Source organism: Chiloscyllium plagiosum, unplaced genomic scaffold (genome assembly GCF_037043375.1).
Source record: "Chiloscyllium plagiosum isolate Xiang-an unplaced genomic scaffold, Cpla_swu_hap1 HiC_scaffold_5, whole genome shotgun sequence".
Classification (NCBI taxonomy): domain Eukaryota; kingdom Metazoa; phylum Chordata; class Chondrichthyes; order Orectolobiformes; family Hemiscylliidae; genus Chiloscyllium; species Chiloscyllium plagiosum.
In genome coordinates this window covers 2,607,453-2,629,185 of record NW_028270143.1, presented here as the reverse complement: position 1 = coordinate 2,629,185, position 21,733 = coordinate 2,607,453, and the positions used below count along the sequence as shown (strand labels likewise).

Sequence of the window (21,733 nt, the reverse complement as noted above, 5' to 3'; positions counted from 1 at the left end):
CAAAATTCAATTAGAGGAAAATTAATGAGGAAAATTGTCTCATAGGTCCTGTCCAAAATAAGCAGGATAAATGCACCCTGATTACACTCTATCAGTTACCCTCAATCATCTACAAAGTGATCAAGGTTGTTCTAAACAGTGTTATCAACCATTCCCCAAGACTCATTATAGTCCTAATCCAGAAGTGAGCAAAAGAGGTGAATTCAAGAGCTGAAGTGAGAGAGATTGACTTTAAAGTAGCATATCACCAAATGTGGCATCAAAGAGCCCTAGCAAAATTGAAGTCAATGGGAATCAATGGTAGGATTAATAGCCTAAAGGAATATAGTCATGATTGTTGAAGTTAATCCGCTCAGTCAGGTCTTTGCTGCATCATTTTGTCAGAGTAATTCCCTACGTTCATCCATTTTTCAGCTCCTTATTCTATGATATACTTTCCATGCTAATATTAGAAGTGGAAATGTTTGCTGATGATAGCACAGTATTCAGTACTATTCATAATTTCTCAGACACTGGAACTTCTACATGCAGGAAGGTTCAGAGAATATTCAGGCTTGGATTGGTAATTTCCAAATAACATTCTTTTCAGACAAGTGCTAGTCAATGACTATCCAAGAGGGAATCTAAACAGCTTCCTTCAACAATTAATGGCAATTCCATTACTGAATCCTCATTACCAATATCTTCTGGTGAATATTGACCAGAAACTTAACCAGATCAAAGACATAAATAACTTCAAGAGCTGTAAGAAGCTAAGAATTCCCTAGTGAGTTCTTTACTTCTTCACATCCCTAAGCGTATCTATTAAATACAAGATATAGGTCACATGTACAATGGGATTCACACTGGGTAAGTGCAGCTCAAACAACACTCAAAAAGCTTGACAACATCTAGGGCAAAGAAACTTACTTGGTTGTTAGTGAATCCACGATCTTCATCATTTCCCTCCTCCAGTGTATGCCAGTACACAGTGGCAGCAATATGTTCCAACTAAATGATGTATTGCAGCTACTTGACCAGGCTCTTTTGACAGCAACTTCCAAATCAGAAACCTTTACCAATATCACCTAGAATAAGAGCAGTAGATAAATGGAACTATACCACCTGCAACCTCCCCTTCAAGTTACAAATCATCATGACTTGGAAACATTCCTCTATTCCTAAATGGACAAGTAGTTAAATTCCTGGGACCTCCTTCTTAACAGTGGGCTTACCTATATTCTAAAGACTCCAATGGGTTCAAGAGCCACCATCTTTTCAAGGACAATTAAGAATGAACAATGAATACTGACCTTGCCAGTGATCCCTACATTTCAGGAATGAATTAAAAAGAATTGATGTCCTACTCCTAGGCTTGTTGCTATGCTGCATAGCTGGATATTAGGGGAGGTGGAAGTGATCCAAAGTTGCATGTCTCCATAAAACCTGACTGACAAACTGTTGGTGAAACCTAGGCACTTATTAGAATATTTATAATTTTGAAACTAGTTTATTTGGTAACTTTTACCAGACCATTTTATAAATATTGAGAATTATAACTAACCTAATTGTACAAATTGTTGGTATATGTCTTTTCTTTCTAATGTCAAGAATGAATGATTGATCAATATAAGTGTGGAACTATGGCAGAAAATAAGAGATGAATTGTTTTGTTTGTGTTTGTTGTTTTAGTTGCCAGCTTTAAATGTTGACAAAGGCCATGGAATAGTCACTAAATCACAACAACAACGTTTTGTTCAAGGGAAACAAAACGATGGAATTCGATATGGGGAGCAGCAGCAACAATCAACTGAAGCTGTGGAACTTGAAGCTTTTAGGTATTGAACACAAGAATATAAGATGTAAGCGTAAGACATTCAGTCAATTCCATGATTTAATAACATAATGGATGATCTTCTATCTCAACTTCATTATCTCACATTATCCCCATAATCCCTAATTCCATGAATACCCAAATGATGTGTAGGCCTCCATCTAGAATATTCTCTGCAACTAAACAGTAATAGCTCTTAGGTAGAGAATTACAAAGATTCACAGCACATTGTGCTCTGGTTGTGGTCTCACCAAGACCATGTACATTTGCAGTATGACTTCTTTATGCTTATATTCCAATCCTGTTTATTACAAAGGATAACATCTAATTTTCTCCCTATTAGGTCTTTGATTAGCTGTGAGATTTGTATTCAAGGATACTAGGTCTCTCTGAAAATCAATATCTTCAAGTCTCTGAAACAAAAACAGAAATTGCTGGTGAAACTCAGCAGGTCTGGTAACATCTATGGAAAGAAAGCAGAGTTAACATCTTGAATCCGGTAACTCTTCATGAGAACGGGAATCACCGGACTTGAAACATTAACTCTGCTTTCTTCCCACAGATGCTCTCAGATCTATGGAGTTTCGCCTGCAATTTCTGTTTTTGTTTCAAATCACAGTGCTTTGTTTTATCTTCAAGCCTCTCACCTTTTAAAAATATAATCTGTTTTCCTATTCTTCCTACTAAAGTGGACAGCTTCAGATTTCTCTATAGTTCGTCTGCCACTTTCTTGACCACCTACTTTTCTACATCTCTTAGAAGACTTTTGTATTCACCTCACAGCTTATTTTCTCACCTAGTCTTGTATTATCAACAAAATTGGATACATTTCACATTGTCCTTTCATTTTAGTTATGAATAATCATTACAAGTTGCAGAATCAGAATACTTTGTGAAAATCCAGTTGCATTAATATACCTTTGGTTCCCACCATCAATCCTGTTAGTTATAGTCTAAAACTACTCAAACACATTTGATCAAACATTATACTAATGCTTCCCAGTCACATTTGTTTGGATTTTAAAGGCAACAATAAAGTGATGGCACTTGCCACAGTCTTCAAAGAAGTGTATCTATCCATTTGTCCATGTATTTCTCTTGTCTAAATTTTAGTTTATATATTGCAAGCATTGTTCAACAATGATGTAGGAATATAGAAATTAAGAGCAGTTTTTTGAGCCTGCTCATCATTCAATTAGATCATGACTATTGTGGTTATTGACTCAATTCCATTTTCTTGTCTGTGTCCCCTTTTCCGTTTCTGTCAAGTGGGGTGGGCATTAAAATGCAGTTGTTTTTCCACACTAAAGTAAAATTTTTGAGAATCTGAAAAAAAGTCAGAATATGTGTGTTGGATTAAGATATAGTTGAAAATATTAAAACTTTGCAAGTTATTTTAATGCTGTAAGTTTTTTTTTAATCATAATTGAGAAATTTAACCTTACACAAATTAAAAATTAATTTTTCAGGTCCAATTATGCTCCTCACAATTATGGACTTAGTATGTTTCAAAAACCCAGGCACACACCTTACTCAAGGTGTAACATTTTCAAGTTTGTGAATCAAGTTAATAGCAGGTTCTCATTAGTTGTCATTACTACTTGATCGCAATCTGCAGGGACTTCAGTAGCATACTGTATGGAGAAGCATAAAATTGCAGACATCAAATTCTGGATTTTCACATTTAACTACTATCCATTTCAGAGAAATAATAATGGCTAACAATTCTGTTTCCACTACTATTCAGGCATTGTGGTTTTCTAGATGCACTGTTACAATGTCTCTAATAATAGATTCTAGCAATTTCCCTGATACTGATGTCAGGTTAAATGGCCCATTGTTACATATGTTCTTTCTTCTATCCTCAGTAATGGGTTACGTTTATTGTATTTTAATCAGGGCGAACTATTCTGAAATATTGGTAATTCTGGAAGATGAAAAATCAATTCATCTGCTTTATCTGCAACCATCTGTTTTAAAACCCAAGGTTTAGGGCATCTAGTTCAGGAGATTTGTTGTCTTTGAATCACCTTCATTTCTCTAGTATTGTTTCCATGTTTCTTTAAATTTCTCTTCCTCAGTAGGCCCTAGATGCCTCACTATTTTGATAATATTTTGTGCTTTCAGTTGTGCGAGTTTTCTGAGTACACTATAGAAAGTGTTTATTTAATGACTGCCATTTCTTTGCTTCACAATATCATTTCTCTTGTAACTGCATAGAGACCCATGTTTAGTTTTGATTTCCTTAAACTTTTATGTTTCTTGCTAGTTTATTTCTTAATGCTATTTTTTCTCTCTGTCAATTCCTTAGCTATCCTTTGCTAAACTCAAGAAGAAACAAGAAGTTTCTTGTCAACAAATGAGAGTCAAGGTTATTACAAGTACAACAAGGGAATACTGTGGATTGGTGGTCTAGATGACCAAATTGCTTCTCCAGTCTGAAACTTCTGCTATCTTATTTTTTTCCTGACCTCTACCACTTCATGGGCACTTAGGGACAGGTGACAAATGTTGTCCCAGTCAGCAACACCCAGATCCAGTGAAAGAATAAAATAAACTGTAGTTTCCCACCTGCTAATATAACCAAGGCAAGCCTGTGATTTATGCTGTTTATGGCTTTGCTATATTGTTCTTGGGTTCCTCAAATTACACACAGTATTTTAAGTATGTCCTAATCAATGCCTTATGTACATCTGTGACATCTGGTATATTTTATGACCTTTTATGACTTTTTATATAGTGAAAGCATATTTATTTTGAGTTATGTATTTAAGTCATCACTAGTTTTCTCTGTTTATCCACAACATTCAGCTACTTTTGTTTGATTGTGACACCTATTACTTGTTTCCCCTCCCAAAAAATGTTAAATTATATTCATATTAAATTACCTGCTCACGTGAATGAGTTGTCTGTGTTTCCCTGATCTTCTTTACATTTTCCCTCACTTTGTTAAACCTCCAACGTAAGTGTTATTAATACATTTTGTGATTGTGCTCCTTATGCCCAAGTCATGTATAAATCATGTATAAGTACTAAGACAAAATTCAAGTTATATTCGCTGATGCTTATCCACAAAACTATCTGGAGACGTTCTGAAAACCTTGGACTGCGACTGCATGGATTGCCTTTTTTTCAGTTAGTCTTGTTTTGGTTAATATTATTGCACTGTTTTTCTTGTTCATTTCTCCTTTCCAATTATCTGATGCACTCACATTTATTTTCATTTCCATTGTTTGATACTCTATCTTTCCTGGTTTCTTTTGATCTCCTTTCTGTTTGTTGGTCTTGTTTTATTTGCCCCTACCCCTGTCAACAATTCTCCTTCCAAACTACATTTGCCTTTTCATTGATATGTTCCCTGTGCTGCTCTGGTATTTTTCTGTTATCCTTTTTTCTAAATTTGTGATAGCTATTGTGTGCTGTTCTGCGTCTGCTATGCTTCACTATCTTACTCAGATCCCCTCTTTGTTTCTATTTACTAACCATTCATATCCCAGAATTTCCTTTTGTTGTTTTATCATATATGCTGGTAATGAACCGAAACCTTGGGTTCAACATAGGACTTCCCTGGAACAGCCTGATACATTATTTCAGTTTTCGTTGTGCTGATCAGAAGGCCAAACTTATTCCATGCATTGGAGAATGATGATGCTACATTGCATGTCCATACATTGCATGTCCATATATGAAATAGAAGCTAATCCAACAACAAACATAAAATTATGAAAACGTCATTGGAGACTTTGGTCTTTACCACGTATCACCTCAGATTGAATAGCTTCCCATTTCATGCAATGTCCACTATCGATGCCAGGACCCCAGGCATGGAAGGCATCGGACAGCATGGCTGAGATCAACATACTTGAAGAGGATTCACACTAATATCCAATCCTGTTTAATACTGTTAGTGGCTGAAGATACATCAGAAGACTCTGAACAAGAACCCTTGCAACCTCCTCGGGCAGCCTTCATTATCTTTCAAAGGTGTTCATGATTGACTGTGAAAGGTTTTGGTTACATCTAATTGTGAGGTATACAGGTCCAAGTTGTGTTCTTAGCAATTCTCCTGGAGCTGTCGGACAAAAAACACTATCTCAGTACTTCCTCGACTACTTTTATGACACCATATTGGTTCTCTGTTATCAATGAAAAAGCTCTTGGTCACATATTCCCAAGCCTCTTGTATTGATGACAAGGCAAGAATAGCCAAAGCAAGTGTAATTGTTGGCAGATTTTGAACATCGGTCTGGAGTGAAGAGGAAATCTGCCGATCAAACTCTACCTACAAATCTACAGAGCACTAGTTCTGCCCACTCTGCTGCACGCACATGAGATTAAGACTCTATCAGGATCATGCCAATAAGACAATCTGTTTTCATTTGAGATGTCTTCCGAAGCTTCTGAGGATTGTACAGCAGAAGAAAGTGCCAGGCTCTAAGGTGCTCACATGACCTGGTGTGCCAGTCATGCTACTGGATGGAGATTAAGTTGGGTTGGTCGTGGAGCCAGAATGCCATACATATGCTTACCAATAAAAATCTTCTATGGAGAGCTTGAGTTTTTGAAAGTTAAAAGGAGTGTTGTGAGGAAACTCTGAAGGCTTCTGTTAGGAGATTTGATATTGATATCAGGTCCTGGGAGAAGCTTCCCATGAACCTACTGGATTCCCCTTCAAAAACAGGCATGTTTGAAAGGTAGAGAAAAATTTCATGGAGGAAATCTTGAGCCAACTATCAAGGAGTAAAAGGGTAAACAGCATATTATAAGCTAATACTTATTGCTTTGTACATTATTCCTGTATCTGTTTTAGTCCCTAAGGCCTCTCAAACTGCCAATTTAAAAGTGAAGAGGGACAATTAATGTAATGTCCCTACCTCTGGGCCAGAAGGTCCAGGTTCCATCTGGCCATAGAGGTGGGTCATAAAATGTGTCAACAATATGACTTAAAAATATTGAGTAAACTGATTCAGTCAGGAACCAGTGGTCTTTGTTAGGTACTGTATACTACGTTCTGGACAATTACAAGTTAAAATGTCTATGAGAACTTCAGTAAAGCCTTTGATAAGATCCCTTATGGCAGACTGGTACTAAAGTTGAAGTCACATGGTATCAGGGGTGAGTTGGTGACAGAGGGTAGCAGTGGAAGGATGCGTTTTTGGAACGAAGGGTTGTGACTAGCAGTGTTCCACATGGATCAGTGCTGGGACCTCTGCAATTCGTGATGTACATAAATGATTTGGAGGAAAATAAAGCTGGTCTAATTAGTAAGTTTGCACACAATACAAAGATTGATTTGGAGTTGCCGGTGTTGGACTGGGGTGTACAAAGTTAAAAATCACAAAACACCAGGTTGTAGTCCATAACTATAAGGTGAAGGTGTTGGCCAACATATTGTCTAGCTATCACCATTGTTAACAGCTAACCAGAGAATGCAACTTTTTAAAAAAAAGGTTTTGTGATTTACACATGAACGAAGTGAAACTATCACTGTATTCTAACAGATGAAAGGCTTAACAGACAATCAATTTTTCAATGTCTAATTTCAGTTACATCACACTGTAAATTTTTGCTATAAATTCTGTTAGGATTGAGCCCTCCACTATCACCTGATGAAGGAGCGTCGCTCCGAAAGCTAATGTGCTTCCAATTAAACCTGTTGGACTATAACCTGGTGTTGTGTGATTTTTAACTTAATACAAAGATTGGTGGAGTTGTGCATAGTGAGGAGGATTGTCAGAGGGTACAGCAGGATATAGATCAATTGGAGGCAAATGGCAGATGGAGTTTAATCCAGACAAATGTGAGGTGGTACATTTTGGACGGTCAAGTACATGTGGAAATTATGCAGTGAGTAACAGAATCCTTAGGTGTGCTGATATTCAGAGGGATCTGGGTGTGCAGGTAGATAAGGTAGAAAAAGGGACTTACACCTTGCTTACCTTGATTGGAAGGGTAATTGAATATAAGGATAGACAAGTTATGCTGCAGCATTATAGAACTTTAGTTAAGCCACACTTGGAATATTGTGTACAGTTCTGGTCACCACACTACCAGAAGGATGTGGATGCTTTGGAGAGGGTACAGAAAATGTTTACCAGGAAGTTTGGGGAATTTAGCTACGAAGAAAGGTTGGATAGACTGGTTTGTTTTCACTGGAATACAGGAGGTTGAGGAGCGACCTGAGGGAAGTTTATAAGATTGTGACTGGCATGGATAGAGTGGAAAGTAGGAGGCTTTTTCCCCAGGGTGAAGGGATAAATTACTAGGGGACACAGGTTCAAGGTGCAAGCAGGGGAGTTTAAAAGAGACATGCAAGTTTTTCACACAAAGGGTGGTGAGTGCTGGAATGCATTGGCAGAGGAGGTAATAGAAACAGACACAATAGCAGCATTCAAGAAACACCTGGACAAATACATTAATAGTAAGGGAATAGAGGGATACAGATCCTGTAAGCTTTAGTATGAAAGGGCAAAATGTGTTGGCGCAGGCTTGGAGGGCCAAAGGGCCTATTCCTGTGCTATATTGTTCTTTGTTCTTGGCATCAATATGTCAGGTATGAAATGGAAAATAGCTGCCCATGGAAATAAGTTTGGTTAAAGGACAATATATAATTAAATATCGTGAGCCTCCTGGTGGTTAACTTGAGTAGTGCTGGTGATAGCTAGGCAAAAGGTTGACCAGATGAAGCACATTGGGCTGAATTTTACCAGAAATTGATTAATTATCAATATTTCTAAATTTCATGGAGGGTGTTTCTCCATGAGCCCTAGTGAAAATCATGCTAATCTCAACAATTTTCCACCTTAATTATGCACCACACCTCTATGGCACCCTGCTTGTGTTATCTTCACTTTTGCTTGCTGGGAAGTACTCACTGATGTTGGGACCACTGAGTTTTCCAGCGTTGTTTCAAAAGGCCAGCCATGTGCCTGGTCAAGTGCTACAAGCTATGTCGTGCACATCATGGAAGGGGAGCAAAAAGAAAAGCTTCTGAGGTAATATAGATGTCATGGATTACACTTCATTGCGGACACAAGTACACAATGGTAAATGTGTATGTAAATGCTATTTAAAAAAACAAATTACACAGATTATATGTCCTTAGTGGCATTCTGAGAAACTATTTTAAGAGAGTGCTATTCTTTCCCAAAGCCCAATGTTGTCTAACATCATCTCATTGTTCAATATGGGACCATCAGATACTGGAGAGCCTTCGAATGATTGAAAATTTTCACTTTTATTCAACAACTGAAAATGAGTGATCATTGCACCAGCTCATATTTATTGGAATAGGTGTCAATTAAGCCTTGTCCAGCTTGTTATGCATCACACTGCCGTGCTCACTCATGCAGAAGGTCACATTTGTCCTGCTCAATGTCCTTGTCTTCCTACACGGAAGATTGTTGCTGCTGCCCGAACTCTTCAACATCCATCAAACTTGTTCTTTGTCTGCTGTAGTTTTGTGGCACATAGCATGCAAGCATTGTGGCATAGTCTAGATTGTGTTGCATAGCCCCGCCCAGAGTGATTCAAGGATCCAAGCCTCATCTGCAGCAGACCTATCATCTGTTTCATGATGGCCAGGTCAAAGAATGGTGATGAAGGGCTTTTGCCCGAAACATCGATTTTCCTGTTCTTGGGATGCTGCCTGACCTGCTGTGCTTTTCCAGCACCACTCTAATGTAGCGTTGTATATATACTCTGCTTTACTCAGGGTGTTGTATAATGGAGTCAGTCATGATTGCAGAATGTAGCTCTGGTCTCCCAGTAACCATCATGCAAGTATCTGGCCCTTGAAAGTTTAGCTACGAATCCATGCAGTGGGATATGGAATAACTGTACATGGACTTCTGACATAGGGACCTTATGATGATGAATACAGCACAAGTCATGCCATCTAAATACAATAGGAAATTGCAAGTGCTATTTGATTACTGAGATCTCCTACTGTGTACTCTCACATCACTCAAGAAAGACAGCATTGTATATGGGAGGACATTGGTGAATACTTACAGTTACTCTGTGAGTGAAGGTAAGAGGAAATCAGTTACATGCCCATCAGAAACCTAAGACGTCTTGGATTATCTTGTGAATTGTGTCCCAAAGGTGACACTTCAAAGGTTATCTGTGATTACGTCTGCTTCACAGAGATGACTATGATTAATTTGTAATGACCACTGACATGGTCAAGATTGTTCAAGATGAGGACCTGTATCCTACACAGCCAGACACTGCATGTAGTTCACATACAGGGTACTATGTTTACAGATTACTTCAACCTGTACTGTGAAAATGCCTGATTAATGCAATTGGCCCTTGAAAGGCCTCACAATGCTCGCAAATAGAGCTTGTGTGCTCAGAAAAAGAAATACTCACCCGTTCTAAATGTGGTCGCTTCCATTTCCATTGCACATTTACAATTCTGTATTTATTCATTTTGTGGGATGTGCGTGTCACTGGCTGGCCAGCATTTATTGCCTGTCCCTAATTGCCCTTGAGAAGGTGGTGGTGAGCTGTGTTCTTGAACCACTGCAGCCGACCTGCTGTGGGTTGTAGCTCTCCCAAATTTGGCACTAGCCCCAGATGTTAATGAGCAGGACTTTGCAGGATCAACAGGGCTGTTTCTGCCATTGTCTTTTCGAGTGCCTATGTCAATGCCAGGTGATCTGTCCAATTTCATTTCTTTGAGACTTTGTAGTGATTGGACAACTAAATGAGTATAGAAGGTAATGTGGGTCACACTTGGCTCAGTGAATCACAGGCTGAATCTTGATGTTTTATTTCCTAAGGGTTCCCCCAAACCTCCATGTTTCTTTCTTCCTTGCAATCCCTGTCAAGCCCATCACTCCTGATCTTGCACATATCTCTTTGAATAATGAGTTAATCTCCAAACATGTCCCTGATCCCTGGCCCTGTAGCTTAGTCACACCAATCATCATGCTGCACTGACCCCTTTGCAATCAGAGTGGTTGTGACCATTGATGACCCCTCCCCCCCCCCACTCCCATTGTAACTAAATTCCTTCAATGCACTATTGTCTCCATAAAGTATATATTGAGTTTCCTTCCTACATTGACCCCTTTGCAATCAGGGTGGTTGTGACCATTGATGACCCCACCCCCCCCCCCACTCCCATTGTAACTAAATTCCTTCAATGCACTATTGTCTCCATAAATTATACATTGAGTTTCCCTCCTTCACAATTATCCATTCTGCGTTCTAGCCTGCTATACCCAATTCCCTGCTAGAGTGATGGGCCATGACTTTCATTAAGCTGACCCCTGAGACTGAAGATTACCTAACACTGATCAATTTGAAGGGACAAACCCAATTGATGGCTGATCAGAACCTGGTCTGGTGTCTGTGCTGCTCCCCAGACTGGTTCATTGGACCTGCAGGTCTGACTGTGGCTCACTTCTCAGACTGAAGTGATACAGATTCTTGACTTGTGACCCCAAAGAGCCAACTGTTTGCCAAGAGTACTGCTAGCTCATGGTGCAGGTGTAAAATATATGTAGCATGGTGCCATACAGCAACATGACCACCCTCTTGACTACTCGCTACTGATTGCAAAGGGGTCAGTGCAGCATGATGATTGGTGTGACTAAGCTACAGGGCCAGGGATCAGGGACATGTTTGGAGATTAACTCATTATTCAAAGAGATATGTGCAAGATCAGGAGTGATGGGCTTGACAGGGATTTCAAGGAAGAAAGAAACATGGAGGCTTGGGAGGCAAATGGAATGTTGGTCTTTATTTCAAAGGGTTGAAGTTTAAAAATAAGGGGAAGTAAAACAAAGAACTGTGGTTGCTGGAAATCTAAAACAAAAACAGAAAATTGTTGGAGAAATTCTGTAGGTCTGGCAGCATCTGTGCGGTGCACAGAAGGTTCACTAGGTTGATCCCAGATATAGAGGTGCTGTCTTATGAGTAGAGGTTGAGTAGTTTGGGCCTCTGTTGGAGTTTGGAAGAATGAGACATGGCTTTATGGAAACATATAAAATTCTTAGGGGACTTGACAAACTATCTGGCAGGTACTAAATGGCAACTCAAGATAGAAGTGCTATTCTCTACACAACTGGAGCAGCTGCATCCTATAGATTAGATTAGATTAGATTAGATTACAGTGTGGAAACAGGCCCTTCGGCCCAACAAGTCCACACCGACCCGCCGAAGCGAAACCCACCCCATACCCCTACATTTACCCCTTACCTAACACTACGGGCAATTTAGTATGGCCAATTCACCTGACCCTGCACATCTTTGGACTGTGGGAGGAAACCGGAGCACCCGGAGGAAACCCACGCAGACACGGGGAGAACGTGCAAACTCCACACAGTCAGTCGCCTGAGGCGGGAACTGAACCCGGGTCTCTGGCGCTGTGAGGCAGCAGTGCTAACCACTGTGCCACTGTGCCGCCCACTAATGATATTAAAATAAATAGTTGCAGAGGTAGTGGATGTATTGGTAGTAATTTTCCAAGAATCTTTAGATTTTAGAAACATTGCAGAGGATTGGAAAACTGCTAATGTAACATCTTTATTTTGAAAGGGAAAGAGACAAATAACTGGTAATGATAGCCATTTAACTTAACATCTTTCATTTGAAGACTAAGAATCTATTATCAAGAATGTATCGGCAGAGTATTTCCAATTTGATTAGGCAAAGTCAGCACAACCTCATGTAGCTGGAATCTTCCCTAACAAGTGTATTAGAACTCCGAGGAGATAACAAGCAGGATAGATAAAAGGGAAGCAGTGGATGTAATATATTTAGATTTTCAGAGGACATTTGCCAAGCTTCCACATGCTATGTCACTTTGTAATATAAGTTCCCATAGTATATTAACATGGGTATTTCCAGGATGGCAATCTGTAAAGAATAAAGTGCTACAGGAATCAGTGCTCAGGTCACAATTATTATTTACTATAAATTGGGATGACACAAGAATAGGTCGGCAGGCAAATAATGAGGATGGCATAAAGAGTCTGCAAAGTGATAAAGAGAGGTTAAAGAAGTGGACAAAAACTTGGCAGATGGAACACAATGTGAGGAAATGCGAAATTATGCACTTTGGCAGGAAGAATAGATGGATATTATTTAAATGGAGAAAGTCTGCAGAATGCTACAGCACTGAGTGATTTGGGAGTCGACATTCATAAATCACAAGAAGCTGGCACACAAGTTCAGCGGGTAATAGGGAAGGCAAATGGAATGTTGGTCTTTATTTCAAAGAGTTGAAGTTTAAAAATAAGGGGAAGTAAAACAAAGAACTGTGGTTGCTGGAAATCTAAAACAAAAACAGAAAATTGTTGGAGAAATTCTGTAGGTCTGGCAGCATCTGTGCGGTGCACAGAAGGTTCACTAGGTTGATCCCAGATATAGAGGTGCTGTCTTATGAGTAGAGGTTGAGTAGTTTGGGCCTCTGTTGGAGTTTGGAAGAATGAGACATGGCTTTATGAAAACATATAAAATTCTTAGGGGACTTGACAGAGTAAATGTGCAAAGTTTGTTTCCCTTATGAGGGTATCTCAGATCTGAGAGCATAATCTCAGTAATGGGGTCACCCATTTAAGACAGAGGTGAAGAGGAATTTCTTCTCGGAGGGTAGTGAATCTGTGGCATTCTTAACTGTAGAGGGCTGTGGATTCTGGTTTGTTAAATGTATTTACGGCTGAGATAGATTTTTAATCAGTAAGAGAATTGAAGATTATGGGGATGTGGTAGGTAAGTGAAATAATCAGATCAGCCATGATCTCATTGAATGGCAGAGCGGGCTTAAGGGCCCATATGGTCTACCTCTGCTGACATGTCGTATCGTGCTATGGTCGAAGACAGCAGTACTGTGAGCCTTCAAGTTGTGGATGAGGGGACAAATAGCAAAAAGGCAAGGTGAGTCTCCAAGTAGACACAAAGTGAGCAAGTGCTGAGAGAGCAAACAAGAAGCCCTGAGATCCACCCTGGCCTGATTGTAAGTTGAGTGCTTGTACTTTCATACAAAGTTTGCTGATAGCAGCATTGCAATGCAAGGAACTGGTGCACTCCAAGGTGAAGTACTGAAATTTTGATCTGTATTGTAAGTTGGTTAGAGATGTGCTATGATGATATGGTGAACCTGGTACATGTCTGTTGTCAACCTCAGTGGATGGAGGGGTAGACCTTGCATATGTTGGCCATGGAGGGTCCCATGAGATTTTGCGGACTGCTGTCGAAGATGGAGGAGCTCAGAAGCCAGAAGTGAGCTGGGGTTGCCAGGTACCTACTCAGACTTTCATGTCATGAATTGTAACCATCCAATTTCTATCCAGTGTGAAGGAGAATCAGAAAATGGATATCCATGAGAAGATTGTGGGTAGTAATGCTTTGCTAATAAAAATAGGCCTGTTGCCACTCACTTGTGAGATTTTCATCTCACCATTCAAAACCTGGTTGCAGATTTGGATTTTTTTTTCCCCAACACTGATAATCCGTTCATCTGATCTTGTCACACTTTTCCAGCTGACCTGCCAATGCCCATATCATTCAGCTTCTGGTAAGATTCTGCCCATTGTCTCATAAGCACACCGGAGAAAAATGAGGGAAGTGATGTTTGAACACACTGTAGAAAAGGAGAGAGGAAGTGTTTCTTGTCTCTGTCCTGTTGTAAATTTTGAATACAGAGATGCTAGGCGAGATCATGCCATAATATTTAATGAATAAAAAAATCTATAACCTTAGAGTGAACAATTAAAGATTAACGTGAAAACTGACATTAACTATACTAACTAGTTATGGTTTTGTATCATATAAACGATATTCAATCATTTTTGTTTCTGTTTCTTGAATAGTGTCAATTACAAAAATGAAAGAAGGTTCAGTTGTCATCCTCATCAAAAACTTTTTTTGGAGATTTTTGTTGCACTTGTAAAGCAGAGGCTAACTTGCAGGTAGGAATAAATCTTGTTCATTGCTAAATTATTTTGCAAATGTATTCAAATCTTTCTTTTCAGCTGTATGCTACTGTACATTGTCTTATGTGAAAGTAATATGTGTTATAGGTTCAATTAATCTATTAAACTAAAAAAACACAACAACTAATGAATAGTTGCGTTTATCAGGTTTTATCACCAAATGATCTGGATACAGTGAAAAATATCATATCTTTTGTGTATCCAGCTGCATTATTGTGGTCTAAATTGTTGTTCCAATTAATCTTTAAAGTATATTTTACTTAGTGTATAAAGCAAAGAAAAGTACTTTATTAGATTTTGAATTTCCTCATGGCAAATATAGATATGACCAAAATGCGTTAAATAGGTGAAGCAATGGCAAGCATCACACAGCATCAAAATGGAAAATATTGGTTAAAAAAGCAGCATTAAAAACATAGCATTGGATGCACATAGCATTCATAACAAGGTTAATGATTTAAATGCAAAATTGAGATAAATGGTCATGATTTAATTGCTACTGTGGAGAATTGATTCCAGGTTAACTGAGATTGGAAACTGACTATCCAAGGATATTCTATATCGAGGAGGCATAGACAAAAAGGAATAGGAGGTGGGGTAGCACTCTTAATAAGGGATGACATCGGTATATTAAGTAAGAGAGGATCTTATGTAGAGAGGCTTTAATCAGGAAATGAAAGATGCATGCGATGTGCATAATACTGTAATAATGGCAACATAAATTTCTATATAGACTGGGATAACCAAGTCAGCATTAATGCAGTAGAGGATAAATTCTTGGGAGTGTGTATGAGATGCATTTGTGAAACAGTACGTTGAGGAGCCAACAAAGATTAGATTAGATTAGATTACTTACAGTGTGGAAACAGGCCCTTCGGCCCAACAAGTCCACACCGACCCGCCGAAGCGTAACCCACCCATACCCCTACATTTACCCCTTTACCTAACACTACGGGCAATTTAGCATGGCCAATTCACCTGACTTGCACATCTTTGGAGTGTGGGAGGAAACCGGAGCACCCGGAGGAAACCCACGCAGACACGGGGAGAATGTGCAAACTCCACACAGTCAGTCGCCTGAGGCGGGAATCGAACCCGGGTCTCTGGCGCTGCGAGGCAGCAGTGCTAACCACTGTGCCACCGTGCCGCCCAAAGTATTATGTTATTTTGAATTTGGAATTATTTTAAGAGAATGAGTTATGGAAAATAATCTGAAACTAGAGTCTTAAGGATATGAGCAAGTTGGCTATCATAGATGGAGCAAATACACTAAAATATTTTATCCGAGACAGGCAATGACAGTACTTAAAGAAATACTAAAAGGTCTGCTGTAGATATACATTCTTCTAAGGCATAAACACCCAAAAGGATAGTTAAATTAATGAAGGGAATTAAAGATTACATTAGGAAGTGGTTTGTAAGAATGCTAGAAGTAAAGATAAACCTGAGAGTTAGGAGCAATTTATGACCCAACAAAGGATGACTAAGAAACTGTACAGGAAAAGGAAGCAAGAATATAATATAAGCTACAAAGGAGTAGAGGTAGTGGAGCAAAGATAGTAAGCTTTCATAATTATATAAATAATGGAAATGTTACCACTAATTTGGAGGTGAGAATTGTAACCTTATTAATTAAGAAAAAAGGGAAAGAGAAAGTGGAGAACTATAGATCTGTTACTTTTACGTCAGTAGTGGGAAAATGTTATAATCTATTATAAAGAATATATTATAAAGAACCTTAACAAAAGAAAGTCAAAATTGGGCAGAGTCAACATAAATTTATGAAAGGGAAATCATGCTTAACAATGTTATTGAGGATATTACTTGTGGAGTGAATAAAAAAAAGTGGATCTGGTGCATTTGAATTTCAGAAAGGTTTGATAAGAATACACACTGGAGGATGGTAAATAAATTTAAGCATGTGTTTGGGGGAATTTATTAATGGATTGAGAATTTGTGAATAGACGGAAAGCAAAGAGCAGGAATGAATCGGTAATTCTCAGAATGGCAGACTGTTTACTAATGGGGTGCTGCAAAGTCCACACTACATAATCTATACAAATGATTTTAATGTGGAAACCAATTGTAATATTTTCAAATTTGCTGAATACTAAGGGGGCATGATGTGAGAAAGATGCAAGGAGACTTCAAGAAGACTTGGACAAGTTAAGCAATTGGGCAAGATCATAGCAGATGAGATATAATGTGAATAAGTGTGAAATTATCTACTTTAGTAATTAATAACAGAAAGACAGATGACTCCTTAAATGTTGAAAGGAACCTGAATGTCCTTGGTTGAGTCACAAAGTGCAGGCATAAAAATCAACAGGGCAGGTAATTGTTATGTTAGCCATTATCACAAGGGAATTTGAGTACAGGAGTAAGGACATTGCACTGCAATTGTATACAACCTTAGTGAGACTGCATCTGGAGTACTGTATACAGTTTTAGTCTCATTATCTAAATAAGAATATACTTGCCACAGAAGGAATGCAGTTCACCAGACTAATCCCTGGGATGGTAAGATTTTCATTTCAGGAGGGCCATATTCTCCAGAGTTTCAAAGAATGAGAGGTAATCTCATTGGCATGTATAAATTTCCTACAGGGTGGATGTAGATTGGATGTTTCCCTTGGCTTGTGATTTTAGAATCATGAGACATGAGACAGGATAAGGTATAGGCCATTTAAGACTGAGATGAGGAATTTCTTCACTCAGAGGATGGTGAAATACAAAATTTTCTGTCCCAGAGAACTGTGGAAGCGTAGTCTTTGAGCAGGTTCAATACAGAAATTGATATGTTTCTGGATATGTATAATAATAAACAATGTGGAGATATTATTGGAGACTGATTTTGTAGAGACATTTATCCATGACCTAGAACAGCAGAGCAGTTTTTAATTTTATTTAAATTCACTCATGGAATGTGGGCATTGTTGGTTAGCCAGCATTTATTGCCTGTCCCTAGTTGCCCTTGAGAAGGTGGTGGTGAGCTGCCTTCTTGAATCACTGCAGTCCACATGCTGTGGGTTGATCCACAATGCCCTTCAGCAGGCAGTTCAGCAGATTTTGACCCAGCTACACTAAAGGAATGGCAATATACTTCCAAGTCAGCATGGTGAGTGAGTTGGAGGGAACTTGTAGGTGGTGGTATTCCTATGTATCTGTGACTGTTGTCCTTAGAGGTGGAAGTGGTCATGGGTTTGGTTAAGGATATTTGGTGAATTTCTGCAGTGTATCTTGGAGATAATACATACTGTTGCTGCTGAGCATCAGTGCTGGATGGAGTGGATCTTTTTGTATGCGCTGACAATTGAGTGGGCTGCTTTGTCCTCGATTATGTCAAGCTTTTTGAGTGTTGTTGAAGCTATACTCAGCCAGGCAAGTGGGGAGTATTTCATCATGCTGCAGTTTTGTGCCTTGTAGATTGAGGACAGGTTTTGGAGAGTCAAGTGGTGAGTTACTTGCTGTGATAATCCTAGCCTCTGACCTGCTCTTATAGCCTCTGTGTTTATGTGGTGAATTTCTGGTCAAAGTAACCCCAAGGATGTTATTAGTGGGGGATTAGTGATGGTAACATTATTGAATAGAGTCATAGAGTCTATTCTTGGAAACAGAGCCTTTGGCCTAACTCTCCCATACCAACTAGGTTTCCTAAACTGAACTAGTCCCACTTGCCTGCATTTGGCCCAAATCCCTCTGAACCTTTCCTATTCTCATACCTGTCCAGGTGTCTTTTAAATGTTGTAATTGTTCTTGCCTCTGATAACTCATTCCATATACACACTACCCTCTGTGTGAAAACGTTGCTCCTCAGGTCACTTTTAAATCTTTCCCCTCTCACCTTAAACCTATGCCCTCCACTTTTGGGGAAAAGACCTTGGCTATTCACCATATCTATGTCCATCATGATTTTATAACCCTCTATAAGGGCACCCCTCAGCCTCCTCAACTCCGGCGAAAAAAGTCCCAGCCTATTCAGCTTTTCCTTATAACTCAAAATGAGATGAAAGACTGAAAGCAGCAAGAGCTCTAGAGAAGCATAGAATGTGCAAGGGTGGACTTAAAAAGGGAATTAGGAGTTCAAAGTTTGTGAGAAGATTTGTAGCTCGGGTGCTCATTGTTGTGGTTCTGTTCGCCGAGCTGGGAATTTGTGTTGCAGACGTTTCGTCCCCTGTCTAGGTGACATCCTCAGTGCTTGGGAGCCTCCTGTGAAGCGCTTCTGTGATGTTTCCTCCGGTATTTATAGTGGTTTGAATCTGCTGCTTCCGGTTGTCAGTTCCAGCTGTCCGTTGCAGTGGTCGGTATATTGGGTCCAGGTCGATGTGCTTATTGATTGAATCTGTGGATGAGTGCCATGCCTCTAGGAATTTCCTGGCTGTTCTCTATGAGGACAGGTTTTGGAGAGTCAAGTGGCACCACTTGACTCTCCAAAACCTGTCCTCAGAGAACAGCCTGGGAATTCCTAGAGGCATGGCACTCATCCACAGATTCAATCAATAAGCACATCGACCTGGACCCAATATACCGACCACTGCAACAGACATCTGGAACTGACAACCGGAAGCGGCAGATTCAAACCACTATAAATGCTGGAGGAAACATCACAGAAGCGCTTCACAGGAGGCTCCCAAGCACTGAGGATGTCACCTAGACAGGGGACGAAACATCTGCAACGCAAATTCCCAGCTTGGCGAACAGAACCACAACAGGGAATTAGGAGAGCAAAAAGGGATATGAAAGAATAATGGCAGGTAAAATAAACAAAATGCTAAGTTGTTTCACATGTCCAGTAAGGGTAAAAGGATAACTTGGGCAAGAATAAGGCCCATTAAGGACCATAAAGGCAATCTGTATGTGTGGAACTGGAGGATTTAGATAGGGTTCAAAGTTTGTGTCGGTGCTCACTACTGAGAGGGATAGTAAACAGGGAGAAGCACTGTGGTATAGTTATAGAAATTAGCAAAGACAAAGAGGAGGTTCTGAGTGGTTTGGAAGTTTAAAAGTAGTTGAATTTCCAAGGCCACTTAAGATTTACTGCAGGCTGTTGAGTGAGTCAAGAGAGGAAATAGCAGGAGAATAGATTTAAAGTAATTTGAAGGCAGGAGATTTAAAGGGGATGTGAGGAAATATCTTTTCACCCAGAGGGTGCTAGAAATCTGGAACTTACTACCTGTAAAGATGGTAGAAGCAGAAATCCGCTTAACATTTAAGTAATACTTACGTGTGCACTTACGATGACAAGACATACGAGGCTATAGACCAAGTGCTGCAAAATAGGGTTAGAATAGTATGGTGCTTGTTTTTGACCGGTGCAAACTCGATGGGCTAGAGGGCTACTTTCTGTGCAATAGATCTCTATGGTTCTATGACTATATGTTCTTGATAGTAGTGTTCCATAAGAAGAACATTCAGAGAATCAAGTGGCTCACTTACTGGTGGCAATCATACTTAACCATTTAAGTAACATATTTAAACATTTCACTTTTTTTCCCATTTTCTTGTACCACAATGTTTCAATACCTCTGATCCATATTCAGGATTATATACTGCATATAATAATGATAAGGATCATAAATGAAAGCTTCTTAAAGTAATCTTGGTCTGTTACTTGCAACACTAGTTCTTCTTTCGATTTATTGGTTTTTGCCTTCTTATTTTAACCTTCCTTTTCTTTCATTGCTGCTTATCACTTACTGCTCATTTTTTGCCTTTTTGTTCTTATCTCTTCATTGGCCCTGGCCCTGTGTGCCACCTGTCATTTATCTTACCAAGTGATGTCTCAGAACATAACTTGTGTGAAACAAATACGGACCTGAGATTTTTTTAAAAAAGCAAATTAAATATGAAGGAAAACCAGAGGTTTATGGTATAGTACTGTTGTGCAAGGCTTTCAGGTCCCTGGCTCAACCTTATGAAGCTGTCACAAGTAAATGAGATGGTGCTTGGAGTTAGAACTCTTTACAATAAGCACGTGAGAGAGCGCACAGGGCAGAGTGAGAGCACACAAATGCAAGTGTGAGAGAGCATAAGAGTCTTTACCCAAAAGATGATAAGTCTGAACCTAGCAAATCTTGATTACCATGTATAGCAATACTTGGTATTGCTGTATAATAAATAGTGTTACTATGAAGTCTAAGCCTGAAGACAGTTAAAAAATGAAGACAATTTTTGATGTTACATTCTTCATGAGCATTCTGTCTTGAACCCAAACTCAGCGTAGCCTCAATCCACACAATGAAATAGGATTGGAGTTACAGGATACACTGTCACGATAATTGTGGCAGCAGTGAAGATCAAGAAACAGACCTGACATTATCTGAGGAAATGAAGAATCAAAATTTTTGAACAAATTGTTAGTACAGTTTGAAGACCAGAAAAGCCTCAAAGCAGAACAGTTATTGAGGAGGAAGAATCTTTGAACAGGAAACTTCCCCAGAGAAGCCACAAGAACCCTAAGTCTCAAAAAGGCTTTTGCAGTAAGTCATTGAGAAAACAAGCCTTTACATAGCAATGTGAGAGATAAAATAAATTTTTTGAGGGTAAACTTGCAAGTAATATCAAAACATATAGTAAGAACGTCTTCAAATACATGTAAAGATATAGAGGCCAAAGTGAACATAGGCACCTTACAGAATAAGGCTAGGGAAATAATAAGAAACTAGGAAATAGCAGAGGAGTTAAATAAATATTTCACAGCAGAGAGCACTAATAGCATCACAAAATTACTATATACTCAAGAGGCAAGAAAGAGAGGAAATAAATAGAATAACCATCACTAGAGAAAAAGTGCTAGTCCAAGTAATGGGGCTAAAGACTAATAGATCCCCGGGACCTGATGGGATGCATCCTAGGATTTCACAGGTACTAGATACAGATTGTGGATGTACGGATAGAAATCTCCCAGGAATCCTTAGATTCTGGAAATGCTCCAGGGAATTGGAAAACTGCCAATGTAACACTTTATTCA

At 39.2% G+C, this 21,733-nt stretch overlaps 1 protein-coding gene across 6 annotated transcripts in view; it reads left to right on the top strand.

Moving 5' to 3' along the window:
* The window catches only part of nek10 (NIMA-related kinase 10), a 251,318-nt gene that overhangs the window by 34,768 nt on the left and 194,817 nt on the right, over nt 1-21,733 (top strand). For all 6 annotated transcript variants that reach the window (XM_087986912.1, XM_087986911.1, XM_043689493.2 and 3 more), the window contains exons 4-5: nt 1,672-1,817; nt 14,641-14,739. In XM_087986912.1, coding sequence (XP_087843038.1) covers nt 1,672-1,817; nt 14,641-14,739 — 245 coding nt within the window. The remainder of the gene's footprint in view (nt 1-1,671; nt 1,818-14,640; nt 14,740-21,733) is intronic.